Source organism: Culex quinquefasciatus, chromosome 1 (assembly GCF_015732765.1).
Source record: "Culex quinquefasciatus strain JHB chromosome 1, VPISU_Cqui_1.0_pri_paternal, whole genome shotgun sequence".
Classification (NCBI taxonomy): Eukaryota; Metazoa; Arthropoda; class Insecta; order Diptera; family Culicidae; genus Culex; species Culex quinquefasciatus.
Window position 1 is genome coordinate 58,691,042 of NC_051861.1, and position 26,917 is coordinate 58,717,958.

The window sequence follows — 26,917 nt, forward strand, 5'->3', positions numbered from 1 at the left end:
GGGCACCCTACGCGCCACGCGCAAAAACAGGAAAATGACGAAATCAGCAAAAAATCAACTTTTTTCACTAAAACTGCGATAACTTAAAAATTTCAGCTATGACCTATACATGTCTGTGTACCAAAAGTTGCGTCATTCAATTACGATGTTATGGTACCAAAAGTTGCGTCTCTCAATTACGAAAATTTTGGTACCCAGACATGTATAGGTCATCGCTGAAATTTTAAAGTTATCGCAGTTTTAGTGAAAAAAGTTGATTTTTTGCCGATTTCGTCATTTTCCCGTTTTTGCGCGTGGCGCGTCGAAAAACGCAGTTTTTATTTTCAAAAAATCGTATCTCCAAAACGTACGGTTCGACATCGCCAATTTTTTGATATGTTATGTGAAATTTTCCGAGGAATCCGATAAAAATATTTTCAGACATAGGCTCTTTGGTCCAGACACGGTCAAAACGCCATTTTAAGTTTTCATACGACTTTTTCAATAGTTAAGCTAGATTTTTGGAACTTTTTACTATTTTTCCCAAATAGCCAAACTCATCACCTTTCTTTTGCGTCTAAGACAGCTAAAATCGGATGAAATGGCGCGGAGATATGATTTTTAGAAAAAAGTGGTTTTTGCGAAAAATGACGAAAATTGCCATTTTTTGAACCACCCTAGCACGATGTAGGCCACCCTAATGGCCAAACAAAAAAATACGGGTCTAATTATTTTGGCCAAGGAACCCCCAGAAAAATTTTGAGCCCGATCGGAGAACTTTTTTTTTGGTTTAGGCTCTTTTCAAATGGAATTGCTGTATATATATATTTGTCTATAGACTTGTGGTGTTGGGAAGAGTCGGCGATTCTCCGAGTGGTTCTGTGGGGACGAAGAGCAGAAAGAGGAAGCAAGAGAGAACGGTTGTGAGCGAGGGGCGTGAAACTGGGCTTAATGTATTTAATTTGCGCATTTAATGTATTAAGGAATTAAATTCCTCTTGTCAACTAACATTTGACAGCGCCCAACCTGCTTTGTCGAAAACATTGAATTGTTTTGCGTCTCCTTCGCACACCCGCCTGTCAAGTTTGTGTTTGTTTAGTTGTTGAATTTGTTCTTGGTGAAAAATGTGGCGATGCCGGTCAGTATTTTTTGTTTGAAATTTGTTTTGGAAGTAATTAGTAAATTTAGATTGCTAGTAGGTAGCTGCAAAAGGTGGTACATCGTTCGCCGCAGTTGCGCAGTTTTCGAAACGCCGGTCGGTCGGTATTGAAGCTGACTCAACCCGCATCACCAAAGAGGTCATCGAGCTGAATGGCAAGTCCGTCGAGTAACTGATCGCTTTCGGCCGCGAGAACCTGTCCTCGATTCCGTCCGGTGGTGCTGCCGCGGCCGCTGCCGCCGAGGAGCAGAAAGAGGAAAAGAAGATGGGCGAGTTCGATTTCGAGGACGATGACGACATGTGCTGCGGTATCTTTGAATAAGGGATTTCCTCGTGGCCACATCGCCGGATGGCTACTGGCGGTTGCACTGGCCCAAAGACGGCAGGACGGAACTGTTCCGTGCAGTGGTTCCGGAAGTGTACAAATTATTTATTTCTACGAAATGCTAAAAGAAGGAAAAAGGACGATGGCCGTACAAAAAGGGCAATAATTATTTCGTTTTTTTATTCAGCTGCTTTGTTGGTACTTTTGGCATTGAGTTGTTAGAGTTTGAAACAATAAATAAGGAATCATCTGCTTGTTTTTATGCTTCCCACGATCAGCACGTTCGCTGGTCCATCCATGTTTCCGCCGGCATGGCCATCAGCTGGGATGATTGCTGAGCGTTGGAACTGGATTCGGTTGCTTCGGAAGAGGCTCCCAATGAGACTCTCGAGTGCGCGACAGCCGCAGGTACCGGTTCGACCTTGGACGAATTTCTAAACTCGGGTTCCATCTCGGCGGCGGCTGCCACCGGAATTCTTCCTCCGCTACTTCTGAGAATGTTCGGCTCGCAACGATTTCTAATCAGATAAATCAACTGCTCATGGAACTTTCGCGATAATATGATGGCCGGATTGGAGTGGGTTTGAGAGACGTGGATTTTAAGTCCACTCGACGACTACTCTAGCTCAGGGTGGTCAAAGTAGACGTCGACTGGGTGGTAGGAGAGCTTGTGATGACAATCTGGCCGACGCTGCTGGCTTGAACGAGTTGTGATCCGATATCAGGGTTGGTGAATGGGCCGGGGATCGGGTCCCGTTTGTCATAATTTCGGTGGTGGAAATCAGCTTTAAGCCATCGTTCGGAAAGAAGCGCCTCTGTTCATCGCTTGCTGTTGGAGGTCGTAGAGATGGTGCTGTCTTCTAGTAGCTCCCTGTCGTCCATTGCAATCGGGATGTTGTTCCCGTCGGGAGGTACCCGGTGCGCCAGTCGCAGGAGACGACGAGCTTCCAGCTGATTGGCAACCCTGATGATTCTCTGTACTGGCCAGCTGCAACAGGTCTCCTGAACTCGATGATCGTTTCCAACGGATCCCTCGTACGGGCCAGTTATTTTTTTTTTTTTTTTTTGAAGAAAACAATTTTCCACCCAACGCAACAACAACAATCACGCACGATGTCGAACTGTCAAACGTCGTCGGTCAAATCAATGTGGTGTAAAGAGAGGTGACGACGTTATGATCGTAAACAAAAGTTAATTCGTTAATTCCTGCAGTTAATTAATTAAATGTATTTATTTTTTTACTATTGTCGCGCCCCTCGGTTGTGAGAGTGCCCCTGGAACCCACATAGAAAAATGGGCGGAAAACGGCCAAAAAGCGGGGACGTTTTGCCTGAAAGCGGGCCCGATTTTCAGCCCGTTTTTTCCCCTCGTTGTGGCCCATTGCGTGCCAGAATGCAACATTTAGGCGGGCGTTACGCATTTTGGCCGCTGTGTTACGCCCGTCTGTGGCACGCTTTTGGGCCCGTTTTGACCACGATAACGGGCCTATAAACGGGGGACTGACGTGCCGGAAACCGGGGGGATTCTCCTTCCTGTTTACTTCGGATTTCAAGTTAGGGCGATTAAATAAAATAGGGTGACAAATAAACACGACAGATTTTTTTTTTATTTAAAAAAATATTGAATTAACAACAAACAACCTTAAACTAATTACCTAACTAGCTAAAAGATATAAGTTAGGTTAGTATGTTAACAGGACTTTAAATTGATTTTATTGGTAATTTGGTCAAATTTAGTTTATTTTAGTTAGATTTACTTAAATTTAGTTATGTTCAGTTAAACTTAGTTAAACGTAGTTGAATTTAGTTAGATTTAGTTTAATTTAAATAGATTTAGTAAAATTTAGTTAAATTAAGTTACATTTAATTAAATTTAGTTTAATTTAGTTACATTTAGTCAAAATAAGTAAAATTAAGTTAGATTAAGTATAATTTACTCAAGTTTCGTAAAATTTCGCTAAAATTATTTCAATTAAGTTAAATTTAGTTAAACTTAGAAAATTAAGTTAAATTAAGTTGAGTTTAGTTAAATTTAGTTAAATTTTGTTAAATTTAGTTAAATTTAGTTAAATTTAGTTAAATTTAGTTAAATTTAGTTAAATTTAGTTAAATTTAGTTAAATTTAGTTAAATTTAGTTAAATTTAATTAAATTTAATTAAATTTATTTAAATTTAATTAAATTTATTTAAATTATGTTAGATTTAATAAAATTTAGTAAAATTTATTTAAATTTAGTTAAATTTAGTTAAATTGAGTATTTTTTAGTAAAATAGTAAAGCTTAGCTAAACTTAGTTAAATTTAGTTAACTTTAGTTGTATTTAGTGAAATTTAGTTTAATTTAGTAAAATTTTGGTCAAATTAGGTAAATATAGTAAAATTTAGTAAAATTCAATTGAATTTTGTTTGATTTAGTTAAATTTAGTTAGATTTAGTCAAATTTAGTTAAATTTAGTAAGATTAAATTAAATTTAGTTATATTTAGTTAAACTTTGTTAAATTTTGTTAAATGTAGTCAAATTGAGTTATATTTAATTAAATTTAGATACATTTAGTTAAATTTGGTTATATTTAGTTGAATTTAGTTAAATTTAGTTATATTTAGTTAAATTTAGTCGAATTTAGTTACATTTAGTAACAATAAGTAAAATTTAGTTAGGTTAAGTAAAATTTTATAAAGTTTCGTAAAACTTCACATAATTTACTTGAATTAAGTTTACTTTGGCTAAATTAAGCTATATTAAGTTAAATTTAGTAAAATTATGTTAAATTTAGTTTAATTGAGTTATATTTAGATACATTTAGTTAAATTTAGTTAAACTTAGTTGAATTAAGAAAAATTTAGTTATGTTTAGTTTAGTTCATGTAAATTTAGATGAATTTAGTTGAATTTAAATAGATTTAATTCAATTTAGTTGAATTTAGTAACATTTAGTTTAAATTAATTAAATTTATTCAACTTTAGCTAAATTTATTCAAATTTAGTTAAATTTATTTATATTTAGTTAAATTTAATTAAATTGAGTTATAAAAATAAAATTTAGTACGATTCAGTAATGTTTATAAATTTAATTAATTAAATTTATTTAATTTATTTCAATTAAGTTAAATTTGGCTAAATTAAGTTATATTAACTTAAAATAAGTTAAAATCTGTTATATTCAGCTGAATTTAGTCAAATTCGGTTAAATTAAGTTCAATATAGATAAATTTAGTTGAATTTAATTAAATTTAGTAAAAATAAGTAAAATTTATTTAAGTTCATTAAAATTCATATTGGATAAATTTAGTTAGATGTAGATTGATTTCGTTGAATTTACTCAAATTGAGTTAAAATCATAAAAAATTGGCTTAATTTTAATGAAATCAGTTTAAAGAAAGTTATTTATTGAAATAAGTCGAATTATATTAAATTTAGAAAAATTAGGTTAAATTTAGTAAAATTTAGTAAAATTTTGTTGAAATAAGTTAAATTTATCTTAATTAAGCTTAATTAAGCAATATTATGTTTAATTTTCCTAAATCTGTTTAAACTTAGTTGAATTCAACTAAGTTAAATAAAGTTTGGCTGAATTTACTAAAATTTTGCTAAATTTATTTAAATTTATATAAAATTTGTTGAATTTATTCAAATTAAGATAAAATTTATGAAATGAAGTATAATTTAGTTCAATATGTCTGAATTTATTGAAATTACTTTAATTTGGCTGAAAGGTAAATTACGTTAAATTAGGTAAATTTAGTGAAGTTTAGTAAATCTATGTTTAATTATGTTGAATTCAATTAAGTTTAATATTTTTTTATAATCTTTGTTAAATTTAGTAAATTTAAGTTAAATTGAGTAAAATTGGATTAAATTAAGATAAACTTAGTTAAAATTGGTAGAATCAAGTAAAATAGAGTCAAATTTGGTTTAATCACGTTATATTTAGTATGATTGAATTGAATTTGGCAGAACTTAAGTCAATTAATTTAAATTAAGGTTAATTGAGTTGAATTAAGTAAAATTTAGTTAAAAAATGTTAAGTTGAGCGAAATTTCGTATAATTTAGTTTAATTTTGCTAAAATGAGCTAATTCAGTTAAATTTGGTTAAATTACGTAAAATTTGGTTAGATTAAGCAAAATTTATTTATGTTTAGTAAAATTTGGCTTAAGTTTGACTAAATAAAGTGGTATTGAGCTTAATTAGCAGAATTCACTTAAATTTTGATTAATTGAGTTAAATTTACTTAAATTTGGCTAAATTTGTTTTTTAAACTAGTAAAATAGAGTTTAATTACTTTCAATTCAGTCAAATTAAATTAAATTTAGTAAATTAAGTTGAATTATGGTTAATTTAGCTAAATTTTGGTAAATTTTAGTTCAATTTGCCTAATTTTAGTTAAATTTGGCTAAATTAAGTTATATTGTCTTAAATTTTGTTGTTTGTTTGTTGAGTTTATTAATTTAACTAGTTGAAATAAGGTAAATTTTATTTAGCTTGGTTATTTTTTATTGAATTCCATTGAATTCAGTTAAGTTAAATAAATTTTATTAAACTTCGCAAAATTTATTTAAATTAGGTTAAATTGAGTTGAATAAAGTTAAATTGGGTTAAATTCAAATAAACTTAGTTGAAATTGGTAGAATGAACTGGAAAAAGTTAAATTTCGTTAAATTAAGTTATATTTAGTAAAATTGAATCAAATTTAAATCAATTAAATAAAATTAAGGTAAATTCAGTTAAATTTAGTAAAATTTAGTTAAAGTTAGCAAAATTTGGTAAAATTCAGTTCAAATTGGCTAAAATGAGTAAAATTTTGTAAATTAAGTTAAATGTGGCTGAATTCAGTTTAATTTAAATAATTTTGCCTATTTTTTAAATATTAAGTTGTATTTTTGTATTTTGTATTTTTGTATTTTTGTTTTTTTTGTATTTTTGTAATTTTGTATTTTTGTATTTTTGTATTTTTGTATTTTTGTATTTTTGTATTTTTGTATTTTTGTATTTTTGTATTTTGTATTTTGTATTTTGTATTTTTGTATTTTGTATTTTTGTATTTTGTATTTTGTATTTTTGTATTTTTGTATTTTGTATTTTTGTATTTTGTATTTTTGTATTTTTGTATTTTTGTATTTTGTATTTTGTATTTTTGTATTTTGTATTTTGTATTTTTGTATTTTTGTATTTTTGTATTTTGTATTTTTGTATTTTGTATTTTTGTATTTTTGTATTTTTGTATTTTGTATTTTTGTATTTTATTTTTGTATTTTTGTATTTTTGTATTTTTGTATTTTTGTATTTTTGTATTTTGTATTTTTGTATTTTTGTATTTTTGTATTTTTGTATTTTTGTATTTTGTATTTTTGTATTTTTTATTTTTGTATTTTGTATTTTTGTATTTTGTATTTTGTATTTTTGTATTTTGTATTTTTGTATTTTGTATTTTTGTATTTTTGTATTTTGTATTTTGTATTTTTGTATTTTGTATTTTGTATTTTTGTATTTTTGTATTTTTGTATTTTTGTATTTTGTATTTTGTATTTTGTATTTTTGTATTTTGTATTTTTGTATTTTGTATTTTGTATTTTTGTATTTTTGTATTTTGTATTTTTGTATTTTTGTATTTTTGTATTTTGTATTTTTGTATTTTTGTATTTTTGTATTTTGTATTTTGTATTTTTGTATTTTGTATTTTGTATTTTTGTATTTTTGTATTTTTGTATTTTTGTATTTTATGTTTTGTATTTTTGTATTTTGTATTTTTGTATTTTTGTATTTTTGTATTTTGTATTTTTGTATTTTGTATTTTTGTATTTTGTATTTTGTATTTTTGTATTTTTGTATTTGTATTTTTGTATTTTGTATTTTGTATTTTTGTATTTTTGTATTTTTGTATTTTTGTATTTTTGTATTTTTGTATTTTTGTATTTTGTATTTTGTATTTTTGTATTTTTGTATTTTGTATTTTTGTATTTTTGTATTTTTGTATTTTTGTATTTTTGTATTTTTGTATTTTGTATTTTTGTATTTTTGTATTTTGTATTTTGTATTTTTGTATTTTTGTATTTTTGTATTTTTGTATTTTTGTATTTTTGTATTTTTGTATTTTTGTATTTTTGTATTTTTGTATTTTTGTATTTTTGTATTTTTGTATTTTTGTATTTTTGTATTTTTGTATTTTTGTATTTTTGTATTTTTGTATTTTTGTATTATACTGTCTAAGACTAGACCATTTCATTTAAAATTTAACAACCGATAAACGGGAAATGTCTCATCCGCAGCATCCGATTGTTTGCCTTGAGAATAATATATAACATCTTTTAACAAACACTATGATTTTGGGTCGCATCATCATCTTCTATGATGAATCCTGACCAAACACCCTATCCTACTAACAAGTTTTCAGGTTCCTGGCGCTCGTGGGGTGTAAGCACAAGTAAATCAGCTGCCCTAGTAGCAACCTGCGCTAACTAACATTCCGTCCCTTAAAATCGAGGTCTACAAACTGACATGGCGGGCGCCGTTGGTGGCCAATGACTGTTACCTATTCGCAACTGATCTAGCTTTAGCAATCATGGTGTTTATCTTTTCAGCGCATTCATACATGCTGTTGATAAGGGAAACACCACTAGATCGTCGAAGCCTATAATCAGTAGTGCTGAAAGGATATTACGGTTCTGTTCAGCAACGGAGGGGCAACCATGGGTGATCTCTCATGCTCATGCTCATGCTCATGCTCATTTTTGTATTTTTGTATTTTTGTATTTTTGTATTTTTGTATTTTTGTATTTTTGTATTTTTGTATTTTTGTATTTTTGTATTTTTGTATTTTTGTATTTTTGTATTTTTGTATTTTTGTATTTTTGTATTTTTGTATTTTTGTATTTTTGTATTTTTATATTTTTGTATTTTGTATTTTTGTATTTTTTATTTTGTATTTTTGTATTTTGTTTTTTTTTTGTATTTTTGTGTTTTTGTATTTTTGTATTTTTGTATTTTTGTATTTTTGTATTTTTGTATTTTTGTATTTTTGTATTTTTATTTTTTGTATTTTTGTATTTTTGTATTTTTGTATTTTTGTATTTTTGTATTTTTGTATTTTTGTATTTTGTATTTTTGTATTTTTGTATTTTGTATTTTGTATTTTGTATTTTTGTATTTTTGTATTTTTGTATTTTTGTATTTTTGTATTTTTGTATTTTTGTATTTTGTATTTTTGTATTTTTGTATTTTTGTATTTTTGTATTTTGTATTATTGTATTTTTGTATTTTGTATTTTGTATTTTGTATTATTGTATTTTGTATTTTTGTATTTTTGTATTTTTGTATTTTGTATTTTTGTATTTTTTTTTGTATTTTGTATTTTTGTATTTTTGTATTTTGTATTTTTGTATTTTTGTATTTTGTATTTTTGTATTTTTGTATTTTGTATTTTGTATTTTTGTATTTTTGTATTTTGTATTTTGTATTTTGTATTTTGTATTTTGTATTTTTGTATTTTGTATTTTTGTATTTTGTATTTTGTATTTTTGTATTTTGTATTTTTGTATTTTTGTATTTTTATTTTTGTATTTTGTATTTTGTATTTTTGTATTTTTGTATTTTTGTATTTTGTATTTTTGTATTTTGTTTTTGTATTTTGTATTTTGTATTTTGTATTTTTGTATTTTTGTATTTTGTATTTTTGTATTTTTGTATTTTTGTATTTTTGTATTTTTGTATTTTGTATTTTTGTATTTTTGTATTTTTGTATTTTTGTATTTTGTATTTTTGTATTTTTATATTTTGTATTTTTGTATTTTTGTATTTTTGTATTTTGTATTTTTGTATTTTTGTATTTTGTATTTTGTATTTTTGTATTTTTGTATTTTGTATTTTTGTATTTTGTATTTTTGTATTTTTGTATTTTTGTATTTTTGTATTTTTGTATTTTTGTATTTTTGTATTTTTGTATTTTTGTATTTTTGTATTTTTGTATTTTTGTATTTTTGTGCCAAATGACGAGGAAATTAAACAAATTGTATTCTTTTTGAGAGGAGAAAGTGAGACATGAAAAAGTGTTGAAAAATGAAACAGAGAAGAAATGCCAGCTCAAGAGTCTTTGAACATGAATCGCTTCATTGATCAAAGCCAACAAACATCGACGCAAGAGGATCCATCAAATTTGGTGAGCTCGTTCTATGTTGTGTGTGTGCAAATGCGTGTTTGAATGAAAGTGGATAGTAGGCCACGAACTATAATTTCTATGCATTTTCTTTCAGGATAACGTAAATGACAAATATTTTCTTTTTATTAGTACAGTTTTTTACGCGTCGGTTAAACTTTAGGATTCGAACGATCAATTCGATTTTTTTTAAATATAAATATGCTATCTAATTAAATACTTTTTGAATCGGTCGTTTTAATTTAAATTCTAACTCTCGCATTTAAATATAACAAATGAATAAATAAATATTTGATGTTCACTCCGCATTGCTGTAAGAGTTTAAATTCAAGATTCTAATTATGCGTTTAATCATTTTTAACCTCGAATTTCGCTTGAACACACAATCATTTATAGAAAAATATATACAAACTTCGCTTTACTCTTACAGTCAATACCTTGAGTTTAACAGCAGACATGTTAAAACTGTGTTTAATCGGCATTGTTTTTACCTGAGGAAATGGTTGGTTTAGTATTACTACAGACAATTTAATCATGCACGGCTTCGTCGCGTTGTATCTGCCGTGGCTTTAAATCGAATATATATATAAATCATGCATTTTTTATACTGTACAATCATCTGTATAAGTTTAATAATCAAAAAACTAAATCTAATTGACTCGCCCGCAATACCTTTCGGGGTATATCCTAGGGTTCTACCTCTCCTACTAACATTGAGTCCAAAACCTCCTTACAAACATCTATACCACTAAGGTGACGTAGGGGTCTCTGCGCACTTTAGATAGGTGTTTACTAACATTCCTTCATTTCCCCGAGGATAGCTTGGACCCGGCGTGGACCCCCTTATGCCCTGGGCTGTATTACACACTCATCGAAAGATGAAGACATGGTATCTCCCGTGTTGGATTATTGTTCCGGATGAGGGTCTAACACAACTACACCAAACAGTGGGATAAGCGTTGTGGAGCCTTCCGGTGGTGGGGCGTCCTCCAAATGCTAATGCTAATGCTAATGCTAATAAACAAAATCTCTGCCATCACCAGTGTCTGTTTATATAGCCCTGTCAACCTGTCAAACAAAAGACTACATGAACCTCGTGACGAAAAAAAAGCAACATGAACAAAGCGCCATGTACATTCGGCGAAGAAAAACGAATCATAACAAAGCGTCCCCCTCAATGACAGCAGGGTGATATAGACGTTGGTGATTAAGAAGTTATGTTTGTTTTTCTCAAATAAAATTACGGTAATAATGTTTTATTGAATTTGGATGATCAAGTATCAATAAAAGCAACGTTTTTCATCGTTTGTTATCATTAGAGCATCTTCTTTTGCTTTTATATTAAAATGGGAATTGAAAATGGATGCTCAACATTCAAATGCGTTTTTCTCAAAACGCATGGTTTGTACATGATGCTTTTTGAAATGTTGGCGTCGAGTTCTTTGATACCCAGATTTGAGGATGGCCCCTTATCAATGTTTTGTGGATGACTCCTACACTGAAACTAAAATCATGATTGAATTTGTATGCCAATTGCATACAAACCACGGCTACGTCACGAATGTCATCCACATAGAGTAATCTACGTGCGCATGTATTGCGTGTTTGTACACGAAGGGTTTTTAGGTTAAAATTTGTACCCGCCAGCAAAAACAAATGGTAAGCTAGTGTATATAGAGTTATCTAAGCCCGAGCTCACGCACACTAGCACCCCATTTGTTTTGCTGGTGGGTACAAAATTTAACCTCAATCTTTTTCGTGTACGTACACGCAATACACGCGCACGTAGATAACTCTATACAAGGCGAGTGAAGTCAAAATCGAACCAAGTTATTGGCGCGTAACGTTTGAAAAGGTTGTATGCGCATCGGTAATAATTTATAAAAATTATAAAACTTTTTATGTTTTTTTTTCTATCAAAAGATTTACATTTAATTTCGGACTTGAACTTGGGGGTCAGCATATAATTCCAGCGAGTACCTCATGTTGGCATATCACCTTTTTGGTGTACAATTAAAAATAGTTTAAAACATTTTCGACGGAAATTTAGCGAGTATTATAATAGCGCAATTTATTTTAAACCAACGGTCAGGAAGAATCAAACGTAATTTATGTTGTTTCAAGGAAATGTTTTGTTTAGTGAATTGTGATATATTGCTTGGATGGTCAATAATGTAATATTTTGATATTATAGTTGTTAAATGTGGAGAAATTTAAGTAATACTTGTAATTATCTCAAATATATATGCGAAAGAAAGTGAAAACTTAGAAAAAACTTATTAGAAAAAAATAATTATGTAAATACGACCTTGAGCAATTCTCTACCAAAACCGGAAATGGATTTTATTTGTATTTTTTGATTTGGCTCAAACTTTGTGGGGGCCTTCCCTATGACCAAATAAGCTATTTTGCGTCATTGGTTCACCCATACAAGTCTCCATACAATTTTGGCTGCTGTCCATACACTTTTGACTTTTGAGAAAAAAAATGGTACACGGAAAAAAAATTGCAGATTTTTTAATCAACATTTTTTTCACTAAAACTCAATTTCCCAAAATACGTATTTTTTTATTTTCGAGATTTTTTGATATGTTTTAGGGGACAAATATCCGCAACTTTTGAGCCATAGAGAAACATGGTCAAAAAATCTGCCGCCGAGTTATGATTTTTTGAAAAAATAGTGATTTTTAGAAAAAATCGAAGTTTCATGCAAAAACAAATTTGACATCATTTTTTTAATGCAAAATTGAATTTGCAATCGAAAAGTACTTTACAGATTTTTTGATAAAGGGCTCCGTTTTCAAGATATAGCCACCGAATGTTTGATTTTAGCAAAATATTTGCAGTTTTTTGATTTTTTAAAATAGTGACCATGAGTGACCATTTCCAAAAATATTTTTTTTTAAAAGTTCAGAAAATTTGCTATGAAATTGTCTAAGAGACATTGAAGATTGGACCTCGGTTTGCTGAGATAGAGCCGCTTTAAGAAAAAGAAACACGAAAATTGAAGTTTTCTAAGTCTCACCAAAACAACCCACCATTTTCTAATGACGATATCTCAGCAACTAATGGTCCGATTTTCAATGTTAATAGATGAAACATTCGTGAAATTTTCCGATCTTTTCGAAAAAAATATTTTGAATTTTTTTAAATCAAGACTAGCATTTTAAATGGGCGTAATATTCAATGTTTGGCTCTTTTAAAATGTTAGTCTCGATTTAAAAAATTTCAAAATATTTTTTTCAAAAAGATCGGAAAATTTCAGGAATGTTTCATGTATTAACATTGAAAATCGGACCATTAGTTGCTGAGATATCGTCATTAGAAAATGGTGGATTGTTTTGGTGAGACTGAGAAAACTTCAATTTTCGTGTTTATTTTTCTTAAAGCGGCTCTATCTCAGCAACCCGAGGTCTAATCTTCAATGTCTCTTAGACAATTTTATAGCAAATTTTCTGAACTTTTCAAAAAAAATATTTTCGGAAATGGTCACTCATGGTTACTATTTTTAAAAATCGAAAAACTGCAAATATTTCGCAAAAATCAAAGTTTTGGTGGCTATATCTTGGAAACGGAGCCCTTTATCAAAAAATATGTAAAGTAATTTTCGATTGCAAATTCAATTTTGCATTAAAAAATTATGTCAAATTTGTTTTTGCATGACATTTCGATTTTTTCCAAAAATCACTATTTTTTCAAAAAATCATAACTCGGCGGCAGATTTTTTGACCATGTTTCTCTATGGCTCAAAAGTTGCGGATTTTTGTCCCCTAAAACATATCAAAAATCTCGAAAATCAAAAAATACGTATTTTGGGAAATTGAGTTTTAGTGAAAAAAAAGTTGATTAAAAAATCTGCATTTCTTTTCCGTGTACCAATTTTTTTCTGAAAATTCCTCAACAATACCTAAAACTTTGCCGAAGACACCAAATTGATCAGAAAATTCACTCAAAAGTTACAGCTGTTTGAATATTTACATACCATTTTTGTATGGACAGCAGCCAAAATTGTATGGAGACTTGTATGGGTGAACCATTGACGCAAAATAGCTTATTTGGTCATAGGGAAGGCCCCCACAAAGTTTGAGTCAAATCAAACAATACAAAAAATATAAATGGTCGAAATCGGCCGATTTCGTAGAGAGTTGCTCCCTTTTCAAAAACCACACGTAAACAATATATTGTTATCCGAGCATTCGTTGGTGAAGGTTGTCTGAATCAACATGACTCGTCGCGTCCCGGCGCAAAACGCCGGCAATATTGGCCTACCTGCGGCTCAAGCAGGCAAAAAAGTGGGAATTTCCAAAAGGAAGGTTGAGGCCTCAACTGATGGCCAAAAACCGGGATTTCCAAAAGGAAGGTGCTTTTGGAAGTGACATCGAACAGCAAAAAGACGAAAAAGAGCGACGGTACTGTACCGATGGATGAGGAGGAGGAGAACTCTTCGTCGCACGAGGAGCAGCTATTGAAGAACAACAAGTTTGCTGGACTGCCTGACGAGGACCAGGTAGCGGAAGCAAAGGAGAATGAAGTGAAACAGCGAAAGGAGAAACTGCCTCCTTTTTATGTGCGGCAATCAGCAGCAACGATCGACTTTCGTGCGGGGCTGGTTGAACTCATCAAGTCTGGGAAAGTCCAAGGCAACATTCGTCTGTGTCAGGACGGATTTAAGGTGCTGGTGCAATCCAGGCAGCACTATCAACTGGTCAAGGATTACTTGACCGAAAACGAGGCGGAGTACTTTACCCATGATGTCGTCATGGATAAGCCGTACAAAATCGTCGTCAGAGGTCTGTACGACATGCCAGTGGAGGAATTAGCTGCCGAGCTAAAAGTTTTGAAACTGGATGTGTTGGCCGTGCACAAAATGAGCCGACGCAACAAAGACATCAAGTACCGTGACCAGCTCTACCTGCTGCATTTGGCTAAGGGATCGACGACGCTTCCTGAGCTGAAGGCAATCCGAGCGGTTTTCAACATTATCGTGTCGTGGGAGCGATACCGACCAGTGCATCGTGACGTCACACAATGCTTCAACTGCCTGGGTTTCGGGCACGGAGGTAAGAACTGCCACCTGAAGCGTCGTTGCGCCAAATGTGGTACCGATGCGCACATCACATCCCAGTGCATCCAAGATTCGCTGGTGAAGTGCCTCAACTGCAACGGTGAGCACTCGTCAACCGACCGAAAGTGCCCCAAGAGAGCTGAGTTCGTGAAAATTCGGCAGCAAGCATCGACGAAGAATCAGCCTCAGCGTCGTAGAACTCCTCCAGCCCTGGTGGAGCAAAATTTTCCACCTCTTCAACCGCGACGCCAGGTCCCGAACTTGGCACCGTTGCCGTTGGATCCCAGGAAGAGAGCTGAGATGAATCATCCACGGCCGGGTTCCAGCCAGGAGCCGAGACCGCCACCACCGGGCTTCAGCCAGGAGCCAAGACCAACCCAAGAACCAGCAGTTGAGGAAAATGGTAATGATCTTTACACCTCAACCGAACTCCTCAATATTTTCAAACAGATGTCCGCTGCACTGCGTGGATGCAAAACCAAGACCCAGCAGATTGAAGTGCTGACCTCGTTCGTCATCCAGTATGGATCGTAGGTCCCTCAAGCTGCTGAATTGGAACGCTTGCTCCATTAGGAGGAAGAATTTAGAGCTGGTGGATTTTCTTCGCGAGAAGGAGATCGACGTAGCTGCCATCACGGAAACTCATCTGAAGCCCGGTGAAAAAGTTTATCTGCAAAACTACAAGATCGCGACGCAGCTCGATAGGACCACCTCTGGAGGAGGAGGTGTGCTTGTCGCTGTTCATCGTGATCTCAAGCCACGCCGGCTGCCACACTTCAAGCTGGACATCATCGAGGCCGTTGGGGTGGAAATTCCCACTTCGGTTGGCCCAGTACTCTTCATTGCTGCATACTGCCCACGTCAGGTGAATGCCAGAGATGGTTCAGCAGCAAAACTGAAGAGCGATATCCAGAAGCTGACACGGCGGAGCGCAAAGTACATCATCGCTGGTGACCTCAACGCGAAGCATGAAGTTTGGGGCAACAGCAGGAGGAATCGGAACGGAGTGATTCTGCACAACGATCTGCAAAACGGATACTACAACGTTGTGAGTCCGGATCGTCCAACGAGGGTGGCTCGGTCTGGGAATCACTCAATCATCGACTTCTTCATTACCAATATGGCTGAGAACGTGGCTCATCCTGAGGTGTTTGAAGAGTTGAGTTCTGATCACTATCCGGTGGTTGTGGAGGTTGGAGCTTCCGTTACTCCGCAGCGGCAACCAACCCGGAAAGATTACCACAACGTTGACTGGCAGCAGTTTCAGCAAGTGGTCGACAGCAACATCGACTATGATCAACACCCGGAAACTTCTGCCGATATTGATCGTTCGCTGGAGGTGATCCAGCAGGCTATCAACCAAGCAGAGGCTGCCAACGTTCGGGAGGTTCCTGTTAATTTTAAGGTAACTGATATTGACGTAGATACTAAACACTTGATTAGACTTAGGAATGTTTATAGGAGACAATATCAACGGACTGGGGACTATGACAAAAGATTTCAGTGAACAATTTGAACAAAATCATACAAGACCGACTTGACAATATCAGAAATCAAGAATTTTCAAAACATGTAAGCCAGCTTGACAATTATTCAAAACATTTTGGAAACATTTCAAAAGATTTTAGAATTTCAAATCAATGACATTCTCAATTACATGAGGATCTGAAGGCAAATGATCATTATGCATTCATTCAGCTTCAAAACCATTTTGAAACTTTCAAAAGTTCTTAAGCCTACTCCTCTTATTGTTGAGGATTCTCCTTTGATTACATCCGAGGAAAAGGCAAATGCACTTGGGCTTCATTTTGTTAGTTCACATAATCTTGGCGCTTCCATGACCAGCCGTAAAGAAACATCAGTTGCCAATAGTATTTCAACAATCAATGACTCTACCTTTGAATTTCCTGCAGATTCCCATGTTTCTGGTGAGGAAGTCAAAGTTGCAGTTAAACAAATGAAAAATATGAAAGCTCCTGGCTTTGATAACATTTTAATCTAGTGTTGAAAAAACAGAGTGATCAGTTCTTTCAACATCTAGCCAATATTTTCAATAAATGTTTGCAACTTGGTTACTTCCCCACCAATTGGAAACTGGGCAAAGTCATACCAATTTTGAAGCCTCAAAAGATCCAACATCGCCAACAAGTTATCGTCCCATTAGTCTTTTGAGTAGTCTGTCCAAACTCTTTGAGAAGGTCATCTATTCAAGGCTTTTGGATTTTACCAACGATAATAATATAATTTTGAACGAGCAGTTTGGCTTCCGAAAGGGACATAATACTGCTCATCAGCTTACGAGAGTAACTAAAATCATCAAGCAGAACAAGCTTGAGTCTAAATCAACTGCTATGGCTTTGTTGGATGTTGAGAAGGCTTTTGACAATGTTTGGCATGATGGTTTGATACATAAACTGTATTTATACGGTTTTCCAATGTATCTTATCAAAATTATCCAGCACTATCTTTCGGAGAGATCGTTCAGGGTTTTTCTGAATGGGATTGCTTCTGGATTATTCAACATTGATGCTGGGGTTCCCCAAGGAAGTATTCTTGGCCCACTTCTGTACAATATTTTTACATCTGATTTGCCTACTCTTCCTGGTAATGGTGTGTTGTCACTTTTTGCTGATGACACTGCCGTTATTTATAAGGGTAAAATAACCAGATATTTAGTTGGCCGTCTTCAGAAGGGTCTTGACGTTCTTTCCGAATACTTTGGCGACTGGAAAATTCGCATAAATGCAGCCAAAACTCAAACCATCATTTTTCCACTTTCCAAATCGGCCAGATTTGTCCCAAAGGATGATGTTTTGATTAAAATGAATGATGTTTCGATACCCTGGTCAAAGGAAGTTGTCTATTTAGGTCTCATACTTGACTCGAAACTTTTGTTTCGGCAGCATGTAGATAAAATATTGAACAAGTGCAGCATTCTCATCAGGTGTTTGTATCCTTTAATTAACAGAAAATCAAAGCTATCTTTGAAAAATAAGTTAGCAGTTTACAAACAAATAATTTACCCCGTTATTGAGTATGCAGTACCTGTTTGGGAGTGTTGCGCTAGAACTCATAAATTGAAGCTCCAGCGTGTCCAAAACAAGGTACTCAAAATGGTTTTGAATGTTCCTGGCTGGACAAGATCAAGTGAGGTTCATGAATTAGCAGAAGTAAAAATGTTGGATCAGAAGATTCAAGAAAAATGTTTGAAATTCAGGGAAAAATGTGCTATTTCTGAATACCCCTTGATTCAAGGATTGGTTTAGTTTATTGTAAGTTGAAGTTAGTTTTAGGTTAGGTTATGTTTTCTTAACATTTTTTTTTCCTCATTGTACCTAGTGTTACAAAAATGATAAATCATATACTTTTAAAGTTATGAAAATGAACAGTGTTTATTTTGTATCACCACGTACGCCCGGTGGCCGATGTCGTACGTGAGAAACAATTAACATTTAACAAATTAAAAGCAAGGACAAAATAAGACTTAATGTCCAACAAATAAAACAACGTGTTATCTTGTAAGTAATTAAACACGGAATGGCTTTATTGCATCCATTTGACAACCGGAACCTCCTCTACGTATGCGCTGTGGTGACGTCGTGACCTGGACGTTCCAGACGCCAAGTTCGAGTCCAGCGGCGTGCGGACTGGTGGGGACCATCGCTGATTAGGTTGTCCCAACATCCCCCCTTCTCAATTGAGCTGGTACGAGTTGAACCGCTGAGGCGTCTTTCGAACTCGTGTAGAACGACGAAGCCCCGGTACCAGCGACGCAGGCTCGCTTTCAGGCGATGCAACCTGCTCGGGTGATCTTGGTATGGATGGCGAGCATTCTGGGACACCAGGTGACGAGCGTTGCTACGTACTTGCTGACTGTTGTGACGCGTCCAAGACCGTCGGTGTTGTTGGGTCCGCAGCCGGTGTTGGTTTCGACAGATTCCAGGAATCCAGCAGGATGTCGAGGGGCAACTTCGGCTTCTCTGCTCCATCTGTCCTCGGATTCCAATCTGCACGACTGAGAAGCTGATTTGCGTGCGATCGGAGCATACGGCGGTCCTCGACCCAAACGGTATACATCACCTGGCCAACCCGGTCGCAAACAACGCCAGGCGCCCAGTGCCACTTGTTTCCGCTGTACAGCTTTGCGTAAACCAGGTCGTGCGGTTCAAACCGTCGCTTCCGGGAACCACCTTTCAACCCGTTGACTCGCTTGGTGGTTTTGGTGGTGGTGGCAAGAGCAGTTCCAGATTCGTCCGGATGCGGCGTCCAAACATGGCTTCAGATGGTGACACGCCGCCTTCGACCTGACGATTCGGTGTAGTTCGATACGTCATCAGGAAGACGTCTAGCGCTTCGTCGATTGAGCTCCTCCCCGCCTGAATCTTCTTCACTGCTCGTTTAAACGTATCCACAAACCGCTCCGCTTGGCCATTGGACTGCGGATGAAACGGGGCCGTCGTAAGGTGCTGGATGCCGTTAGTTGAACAGAACTCCAGGAATTCAGCGCTCGTAAACTGTGTCCCGTTATCGCTGACCAGCAGTTCTGGCATACTCAGACGAGCAAAAACGCTGCGAAGCATGCCGATTGTTGCTACCGAAGTGATGCGATTCGTCTTAATCACCTCCGGCCATTTGGTGTAGGCATCTACAATCAGCAAAAAGTACGCACCTTGCATCGGACCAGCGAAGTCCACGTGCACACGTTTCCAGGGTCCCGTCGGTCTAGGCCACGGAACTGGTGCTGAGTGCGGAGGGGATCGTGCCGCTGATGCGCAATGCTTGCACGCCTTCACAAGTGCCTCCACATCATCGTCAATCGAAGGCCAGTAGACATAGCTTCGGGCGATGGCCTTCATGCGTGAGATCCCCGGGTGTCCTTGGTGCAGCTGGCGCAGACACCGCTGCCGGTGCCGTTCAGGGATGACCAGCCTTTCTCCAAACAAAACGCACCCGTCCACAGTGCTCAGCGAGTCCTGCCGAGCGAAGAAGCGCAAAATTTCCGAGTCGACGATCGTGTGCTTCTGTGGCCAGCCATTGCGCAGGTAACGGTAGATCTTCTTCAGCAACGGGTCGACTTGCGTGTCCCGCTCCACAACCCTAAAACTGAGAGGAAGGGCACTTGCTACGTCAACTACTACTGACCTCAAATCGTTGTCCAGGGTGATGCTAGCAATAACGTAGTCCTCGTCAGGTTTGGCGTGGTTGCTGATGAGCCGTGACAGCACGTCGGCGTGACCGAACTTCTCAGTCGGGACGTGCTCGATGGTGAAATCGTACAGCAAAAGGGTCAACGCGTAACGCTGCAGCCGGTTCGCCGTATACACGGGAATGCCCTTACGCGACCCGAAGATCCGCAACAGCGGCGCATGATCGGTCTGGAGCCGGAACGAGCGACCGAAGATCATCTTGTGGAACTTGGTAACGGCGAAAATGATGGCTAGACCCTCTCTGTCCGGTTGGCTGTACCCCTGTTACGCCTTCGACAGCGCCCGAGCTGCGTGCTGAACGACTTTCACCGACCCGTCGGTGTACTTGTGGCTGATGGTTGCGCCTAGCCCAACGGATGACGCGTCTGCCGAGACAATAATCTCCTGCGTCGGATCGTAGTGGGCCAGTACAAGTCGGAGCTGAGAATCTGCTTGAATCGGTCGAACGCTTGCTGGCATTCCGGCGTCCACCGAAACTTGTTCCCATCCTTCAGCAGCTCGTCGAGGGGATACCGCAGATTTCGCATGTTCGCCACAAACTTGCCGTAGTAGTTAAAGGCTCCCAGAAATGACCGAACTCCACTGACATCGGTCGGAACGGCGAGGTTGGCGATTGCTTCGATCTTAGCTGGATCCGGCCGCAATCCCTGGCGATCAAGAAGATGGCCCAGGTAGCGAATTTGCGGCTGACCGAACGAACATTTTTCCGCACGAATCGTGAAACCAAACTCCTCAATGCACTGCAGCACCGCCCGTAGGTTTTTCTTGTGGTCCTCTTCGTCCAAACCCCCGACAACCACGTCATCGAGATAACCACAAGTCCTCACGAGCCCGGACAGCATCCCGTCGATGACTTGCTGGAAAGCTCCCGGTGCTGGCTTTACTCCAGGTGCCAGGCGGTTGTACTGGTATAGTCCCCGGTGCGTGTTGACGGTGAGCATGGCACGCGAGCTTTCGTCCATCTCCACCTGCAGGTACGCATCGGTCAAGTCAATCTGACTGAAGACGGTACAACTGGCCAGACTAGCAAAATGTCCTGGGAAGAGGCAACGGTACTGGTTGGGCTGCAACGCGTCGTTCAACCCCGTGGAATAGTCTCCACAGATTCGTACTGCCCCGCTTGCCTTTCGTACCACCACGATCGGAGCTGCCCACTCCGAAAAATCCACAGGAGAAATTATGTTGCAGCGCTCGAGTCGGTCCAACTCTTCATCTACAGCTTGGTACATCGCGTAAGCAACCGGTCTCTTGGGCCGAAAAACGGGTGATTTTTCCGGCTTCAACTCAAGTTTCACCTTCGTCTTCACGCACAAGCCCAACTCTCCAGAAAACAAATGTGGAAACTCCGCCTTAAGTGCATCGACATTTGTTGTTGTTGTTGTTGACGTTTCAACCAGATGACAGATGGTGTCAAGCGGCACTGACCACAGCCCAAAGCTGTCAATTGTGTCAGAGCCCAGCAAATTCAGTGGTTGACTTGTCACTCGAACCAGACCAGAAGACTTTCGTCCCCCGACCACCATTTCGCACCAGAACTCACCGTCGATCTCCAAGGGCTTGCCCGTAGCAGTTTTCGCCACGACGGAAGTTGTTGACATTGGTGGACTTCCAATGCTGCGCCACGTTCCCGTTGAGATGATGGTGATGTCGGACCCGGTATCGAGTTGCAGCCGCACAGAGGTGCGATTCATCACGACTGGCACGTACTTCCGACGATCTTCCACGCTGCACGTGTTAACTTTCACCACCTTCGTCGAGACGTACTTCTTCCGGACTTTCTCAGCGCTCCGGCAGTAGCCTTCTTTGTGGCTAACCAGGCCACAGTCGGTGCACTCGTGCGCCTTGATCGAGCAGTCCCGTGCGTAGTGCATCCCACCACACAACCATCAGGCCGTGTCTGGACCACTTCTACCGGACTTCGCGCGATCACCAGACGGACCAGACTTGAACTGCTTCCTCGAGAACTTCGGCTTCGAATCCAACGCTTGCACAGCGGCTACCTGCTCCTCAATCATCGCCGCGTCGTGCCAAATGTTGAGAAGGCGTTGGCATTCTTCCGAAATCAGCTCCAGAGTTATGACTGCTCGCTCCTCGATCCTGCACAGCAACCGCGTTCTTATTTCTACGTCTTTTTCTGACTTCAGACCACACACAAAAACAAGACACTTGAACTGCTCCTCCGAGAGCTTGGGCAGTTCGAATTCAACGCAAGCTTTGTTGATGCGGCAGGCATAGGTGACATAGTCCTCCAAAGGTTGCTTCATGATCTGCAAGCAGCGGTACCGTCGACTTATCACTGATTCGGCCGTTTCGAACAGTGACGTAAGCTTTGCCACGGTATCCGCGAACGAGAAAAACTTAGCTGTTTTCGGCAGTATGTAGCTCGTGTACCGCTCGTGTTCCGACATCCCCAGCTTCCTGAGCAGCAAGCGCACCTTGGCCGGATCGTCCAGCCGGCTAGCGTCGTTCGCAAAGAGCTCGTCATAACGATTGTACCAGGCCGCGAAGGTGACGTTGTTTTCCGGATCATACCTGAACTCCTTGATGTTGTTGGCAAGCGAGTCCAGAATGACCTCCGGGTTCGGCGGGACCTGTATATTGATCCTAGTCATGACGTTCCGTAGAAGCTGCTCCTGCTGCTCCATGAACGCTCGCTGTTGCTGCTGCATGGCCGCTTGTTGCTGCTGGAGAACCTCCTGCTGCTGGCGGAACATCTCCGACACGTAGACTTGCTGCTGCTGTGAGAACCACTGCATGTACGGATCTGCCCCAGGTCGGAATCCATGTGGTTGCTGCCCGAACTGCCCGTTCGGCGGCAACTGTCCGTTTGGCGGCAACTGTCCATTCGGCGGCAGCTGTCCGTTCGGCGGCAACTGTCCGTTCAGCGGCACCTGCCCGCTCGGTGGAACCTGGCCGTTCATGGATTCGTCACCGTCCATCGAGCTCTCGGAACTTTCCCGAAGTCTTCTACGTTTCCGCGTGGGCGACGTCTTGGACCCGTAAAGATTAGGCCAAAACTAACCCGAGTCGCCACTTTTGTATCACCACGTACGCCCGGTGGCCGATGTCGTACGTGAGAAACAATTAACATTTAACAAATTAAAAGCAAGGACAAAATAAGACTTAATGTCCAACAAATAAAACAACGTGTTATCTTGTAAGTAATTAAACACGGAATGGCTTTATTGCATCCATTTGACAACCGGAACCTCCTCTACGTATGCGCTGTGGTGACGTCGTGACCTGGGCGTTCCAGACGCCAAGTTCGAGTCCAGCGGCGTGCGGACTGGTGGGGACCATCGCTGATTAGGTTGTCCCAACAGTTTAAATCACGAAAAGCAAACTAAAGCTGGAGAGCCACAGCTGACCACTTATTATGTAAACCAAATGTAATTATTATAAGAAAGATTCAATAAAGTATATTTAATTCAAAAAAAATTCACGTAAACAATATTGACAGCGCCTCTGGCGGTGACTTTAGAAAACTGCATGAGTGTCAGATCCTTGATACAAATGCGCTTTAGATTTTCATAAATAATCTCCATGATGCAGCCTCATGAACAGCATATGCTAACATATAATTATTAACTTAATTCTCAATACAGTTTATATGCGTATTGCTTATAACCATGCTTGCCTTCTGCTGCTAAAAAGCATTATGCTCGCAAGTACACATTGTGAACATTGTATATAAACTGTATGTGCGAGGATTTGGGTGACTCACCACACATAACCTTTGGACGACTAGAAATGAGCAGAAACTTGCAACAGAGACCACAAAAGACCCGGGGGTCGTTAAAGTGGATTGCTTTGCTTTTAGTTATTACTTAAGCTATACATTCGATTACAAAATTATCTTAATTTTAGTAGTGACTATGGTTGTGCCAGCATCTAAGGGACTGCGGTAGTGGCGATCCATCGGATTCGTTATCTGGACGGTGTTGGTCGGAGCCGGATGTCCGCTGCCATGGGCGCCGACGGTGTCCATTCCGTCGTTAACCACCCGAAGCAGAGATAGGAAGAAATGGTCTCGTCGATTGGAGAGGTCGGCTAGCACAGCGAGTAAAAAAGGTAAAAAAATCTCATGAATACACGGATAGAAATCCGGTCCGCAAATCCAAAATCAATCTGTCTTGAAATCGAAAACATCGTTTGTTTTCGATTTCGTTTCAAATGTTTTCAAAAACGACAACATTTTCATCACATTCGAAAACATTTGTGTTCGAAATCGCCCCCCGCTTTTCTCAAATTTTCTGAAGCGTAACAACTGTCAAACGCACCCAAAACCGCAACCCAATTCCAACGCGCGAGTGCGACTGTTTTTGTTTATGTTTTGATTTTAGCCAGAAGTGGAAGTGTCATCGAAGAGAAGGAACAATTCGTCGCCGTGTGGTTAATTGACGACCTCCGGATCACATTCGGTTCTTCTGCCGCGGAATGACGGGGACGACCCGTCCTGGTTCTTTGGAAGTCCGCCAGCATTGCGGCGCGTGGTTCTTGCTCGACGTTGGCCAGCGACACGTAGTTCTTCGGCGAGGATGGAGCGGCCCGTAGTTTTTTTTCGGCATTGGCCAGCGGAACGTGGTTCTTGTCCGGCGGGTCCGCGTGTTGACCAGCAGCTCGTCCGACGTCGTTGGCCGCACTTAGTTCGGTTTTCGACAACGACGCCGGCTCGGAATCACGAGTGCCGTTTCTTGACAACCGCGCCGAACCTAAGCGGCCTTCCGCCGCTTCGATGTGCTCCCCCAGCGGTGTTTTACTGGCACGAACCGATGGATATCGCGTGGAATCTCAGCCATGGGATTCTAAAGCACAAGTACCACAAGAAGCGGCGCTACTCCATGAATTGTGGTAAGTTTGAATAATAAAAACCTCCCGAAATATCATAACCTAATCAACCTTTTCCCTCACTAGACCTCCTGCTCATGCCAAGGAGAAGATATTGTCCAGCGGAAGGAAATCATCAACGAGCCGTTGCCGTTCTGCCGTTGATTGACGTCCCTGGAAAACTGGCTGCTAACAGAGGAGTAGGAGGTTCCGACGAAGCAATTCTGAAGGTGTCCGTCTTTCCAGAACTGAACCCCTTCTCCTCCTCCTCCTCCTCCTCCTCCTCCTCCTCCTCCTTCTCCTCCTCCTCCTCCTCCTCCTCCTCCTCCTCCTCCTCCTCCTCCTCCTCCTCCTCCTCCTCCTCCTCCTCCTCCTCCTCCTCCTCCTCCTCCTCCTCCTCCCTCCTCCTCCTCCTCCTCCTCCTCCTCCTCCTCCTCTTCCTCCTCCTCCTCCTCCTCCTCCTCCTCCTCCTCCTCCTCCTCCTCCTCCTCCTCCTCCTCCTCCTCCTCCTCCTCCTCCTCCTCCTCCTCCTCCTCCTCCTCCTCCTCCTCCTCCTCCTCCTCCTCCTCCTCCTCCTCCTCCTCCTCCTCCTCCTCCTCCTCCTCCTCCTCCTCAATCCCAAAATACATAATCAATCGATCTAATCGACCTTTATTACACCACAGACTGCGACGCCGACCTTTTCCACTGGATCTTCAGCCACCTCGGCAAGAAAAGCGGCCCGGCCAACATCAACATCATCCGTACCAGTCTGGGTTGTTCAACGATAAGACGCATCTACTGAACTCGAGCTCCGTCGGCATCCTGGAGGCGATCTTGGTCAAGCTTCGGTCGGTCGTACAGAAGGCGCTGAATATCCACACACACACACTTTGCTACACTCTACCTCTACAAAACTCTAATCCAAAATTCTTCAATTCTAATTTCAAAAACTCAATAATTTCAAAACCCTAAAATTCTTAAAACCTGAAAATCGCAAATTCTAATATACTAAAGTTCATAAATTGTACATTCCTAAAATTCTAAAATTATTCTTGAATCCTAAAATTGTGAACTTATGAAATTCTATAATTTAAAATTTCTAAAATACGAATACTAACTCTTATAACCTAAAATCTCAAATTCTATTTTTTCCAATTCTGGACTTTTTATTTCTAACTTTCCAAAATTTTAAAATCAAAAAGAAAAATATCAAAATTTCTGAAATTCCAAACACTGAAACATTCAAAACCTAAAATATATAATTCTAGAAAACTAATGATATTGAACTTTCAATTCTGAAATCCAATAGTAATAAAGTTATTAATTCTAACATTTTAAATTTTTAAATAAAAATTTCAAATTTCAAAATTTCAAGGCATTGAAATTTTTAAAAATAAACAATCGAAAACTCTACAGTTCTAAAGTTTCTTTATTTAAAGTTATGAATTCTTTACTTCCAAAAATTCTTTAATTCCAAAACACTGAAATTTTCTAAACCTAAACCAAAATTCTAGAATTCTGAAGTTCACAAATTTTTATTGAAATATTCTAAAGTTTTAAAATTTTGAATTCAAACCTTCCAAAATTTGAAATTCTTAGATTCCAAATTTCTAAAATGCTAATACTAACATTTTTTTAAACAACACAAACAACAAATTTTAAAGCACTGAAATTTTCTAATCCTAAAAATCTTTAATTCTAGAACTCTAAAGTTTTTTAATTCAAGAATTCAAAAATTTCTTTAATTTTCAAATCTGAACTTTCAACATTTTATATTCAAATATTCTAAGTCCAAATATTCTAAAACAAAAACTATATTTCAAAACCTGAAAATCATAAACTCTAGAATTAGGAAGTTTTCAATTTTTTTTATTAAAAAAATCTACAGTTCTATTCAATTAAAAAGTTCAAAAATTCTGAAATTCTGATATTTCAAAATTCTAAAACTCTAACACTCCAAAATTTTAAATTTCTGAAAATCTGAAACTCGAAAATTCTAAAATTCTAAAATTCTAAAATTCTAAAATTCTAAAATTCTAAAATTCTAAAAATCTAAAATTCTCAAATTTAAAATTTAAAATTTAAAATTTAAAATTCTAAAATTCTAAAATTCTAAAATTCTAAAATTCTAAAATTTAAAATTCTAAAATTCTAAAATTTAAAATTCTAAAATTTAAAATTTAAAATTCTAAAATTCTAAAATTCTAAAATTCTAAAATTCTAAAA

At 37.5% G+C, this 26,917-nt stretch overlaps 4 protein-coding genes and 1 pseudogene across 4 annotated transcripts; 2 read left to right on the plus strand and 3 right to left on the minus strand.

Moving 5' to 3' along the window:
* Positions 1 to 1,111: 1,111 nt before the first annotated feature.
* LOC119769769 lies at positions 1,112 to 1,713 on the plus strand (annotated as a pseudogene).
* A 17,155-nt stretch (positions 1,714 to 18,868) lies between these two features.
* Positions 18,869 to 20,124, minus strand: LOC119769773 (uncharacterized protein K02A2.6-like). Its single transcript, XM_038263354.1, has 2 exons — positions 19,818 to 20,124; positions 18,869 to 19,778 (listed from the first exon to the last, which is right to left on the minus strand). The coding sequence occupies exons 1-2, from the start codon at positions 20,078 to 20,080 to the stop codon at positions 18,869 to 18,871; spliced, it is 1,173 nt and encodes a 390-aa protein (XP_038119282.1). The 5' UTR covers positions 20,081 to 20,124.
* A 102-nt stretch (positions 20,125 to 20,226) lies between these two features.
* LOC119769775 (uncharacterized protein K02A2.6-like) lies at positions 20,227 to 21,753 on the minus strand. Its single transcript, XM_038263363.1, has one exon. The coding sequence runs from the start codon at positions 21,751 to 21,753 to the stop codon at positions 20,227 to 20,229; it is 1,527 nt and encodes a 508-aa protein (XP_038119291.1).
* Positions 21,754 to 21,768: 15 nt separating this feature from the next.
* On the minus strand, positions 21,769 to 22,821 carry LOC119769777. The gene has a single exon (XM_038263375.1). The coding sequence runs from the start codon at positions 22,819 to 22,821 to the stop codon at positions 21,769 to 21,771; it is 1,053 nt and encodes a 350-aa protein (XP_038119303.1).
* Positions 22,822 to 23,962: 1,141 nt separating this feature from the next.
* LOC119769780 lies at positions 23,963 to 25,479 on the plus strand. Its single transcript, XM_038263384.1, has 3 exons — positions 23,963 to 24,733; positions 24,797 to 24,939; positions 25,375 to 25,479. Exons 1-3 carry the CDS (start codon positions 24,421 to 24,423, stop codon positions 25,477 to 25,479), a joined length of 561 nt encoding a protein of 186 aa, XP_038119312.1. The 5' UTR covers positions 23,963 to 24,420.
* The last annotated feature ends 1,438 nt before the right edge of the window (positions 25,480 to 26,917 follow it).

Coding starts and splice junctions, on each gene's coding strand:
- LOC119769773 (XM_038263354.1), bottom strand. CDS start 20,080: ATGATCTTCGGTCGCTCGTTCCGGCTCCAGACCGATCATGCGCCGCTG. Junction 19,779..19,817: donor ACCCTGGACAACGATTTGAG/GTCAGTAGTAGT, acceptor CCTTCCTCTCAG/TTTTAGGGTTGTGGAGCGGG.
- LOC119769775 (XM_038263363.1), bottom strand. CDS start 21,753: ATGCACTACGCACGGGACTGCTCGATCAAGGCGCACGAGTGCACCGAC.
- LOC119769777 (XM_038263375.1), bottom strand. CDS start 22,821: ATGGACGGTGACGAATCCATGAACGGCCAGGTTCCACCGAGCGGGCAG.
- LOC119769780 (XM_038263384.1), top strand. CDS start 24,421: ATGGAGCGGCCCGTAGTTTTTTTTCGGCATTGGCCAGCGGAACGTGGT. Junction 24,734..24,796: donor GCGCTACTCCATGAATTGTG/GTAAGTTTGAAT, acceptor TTCCCTCACTAG/ACCTCCTGCTCATGCCAAGG. Junction 24,940..25,374: donor CCGACGAAGCAATTCTGAAG/GTGTCCGTCTTT, acceptor ATTACACCACAG/ACTGCGACGCCGACCTTTTC.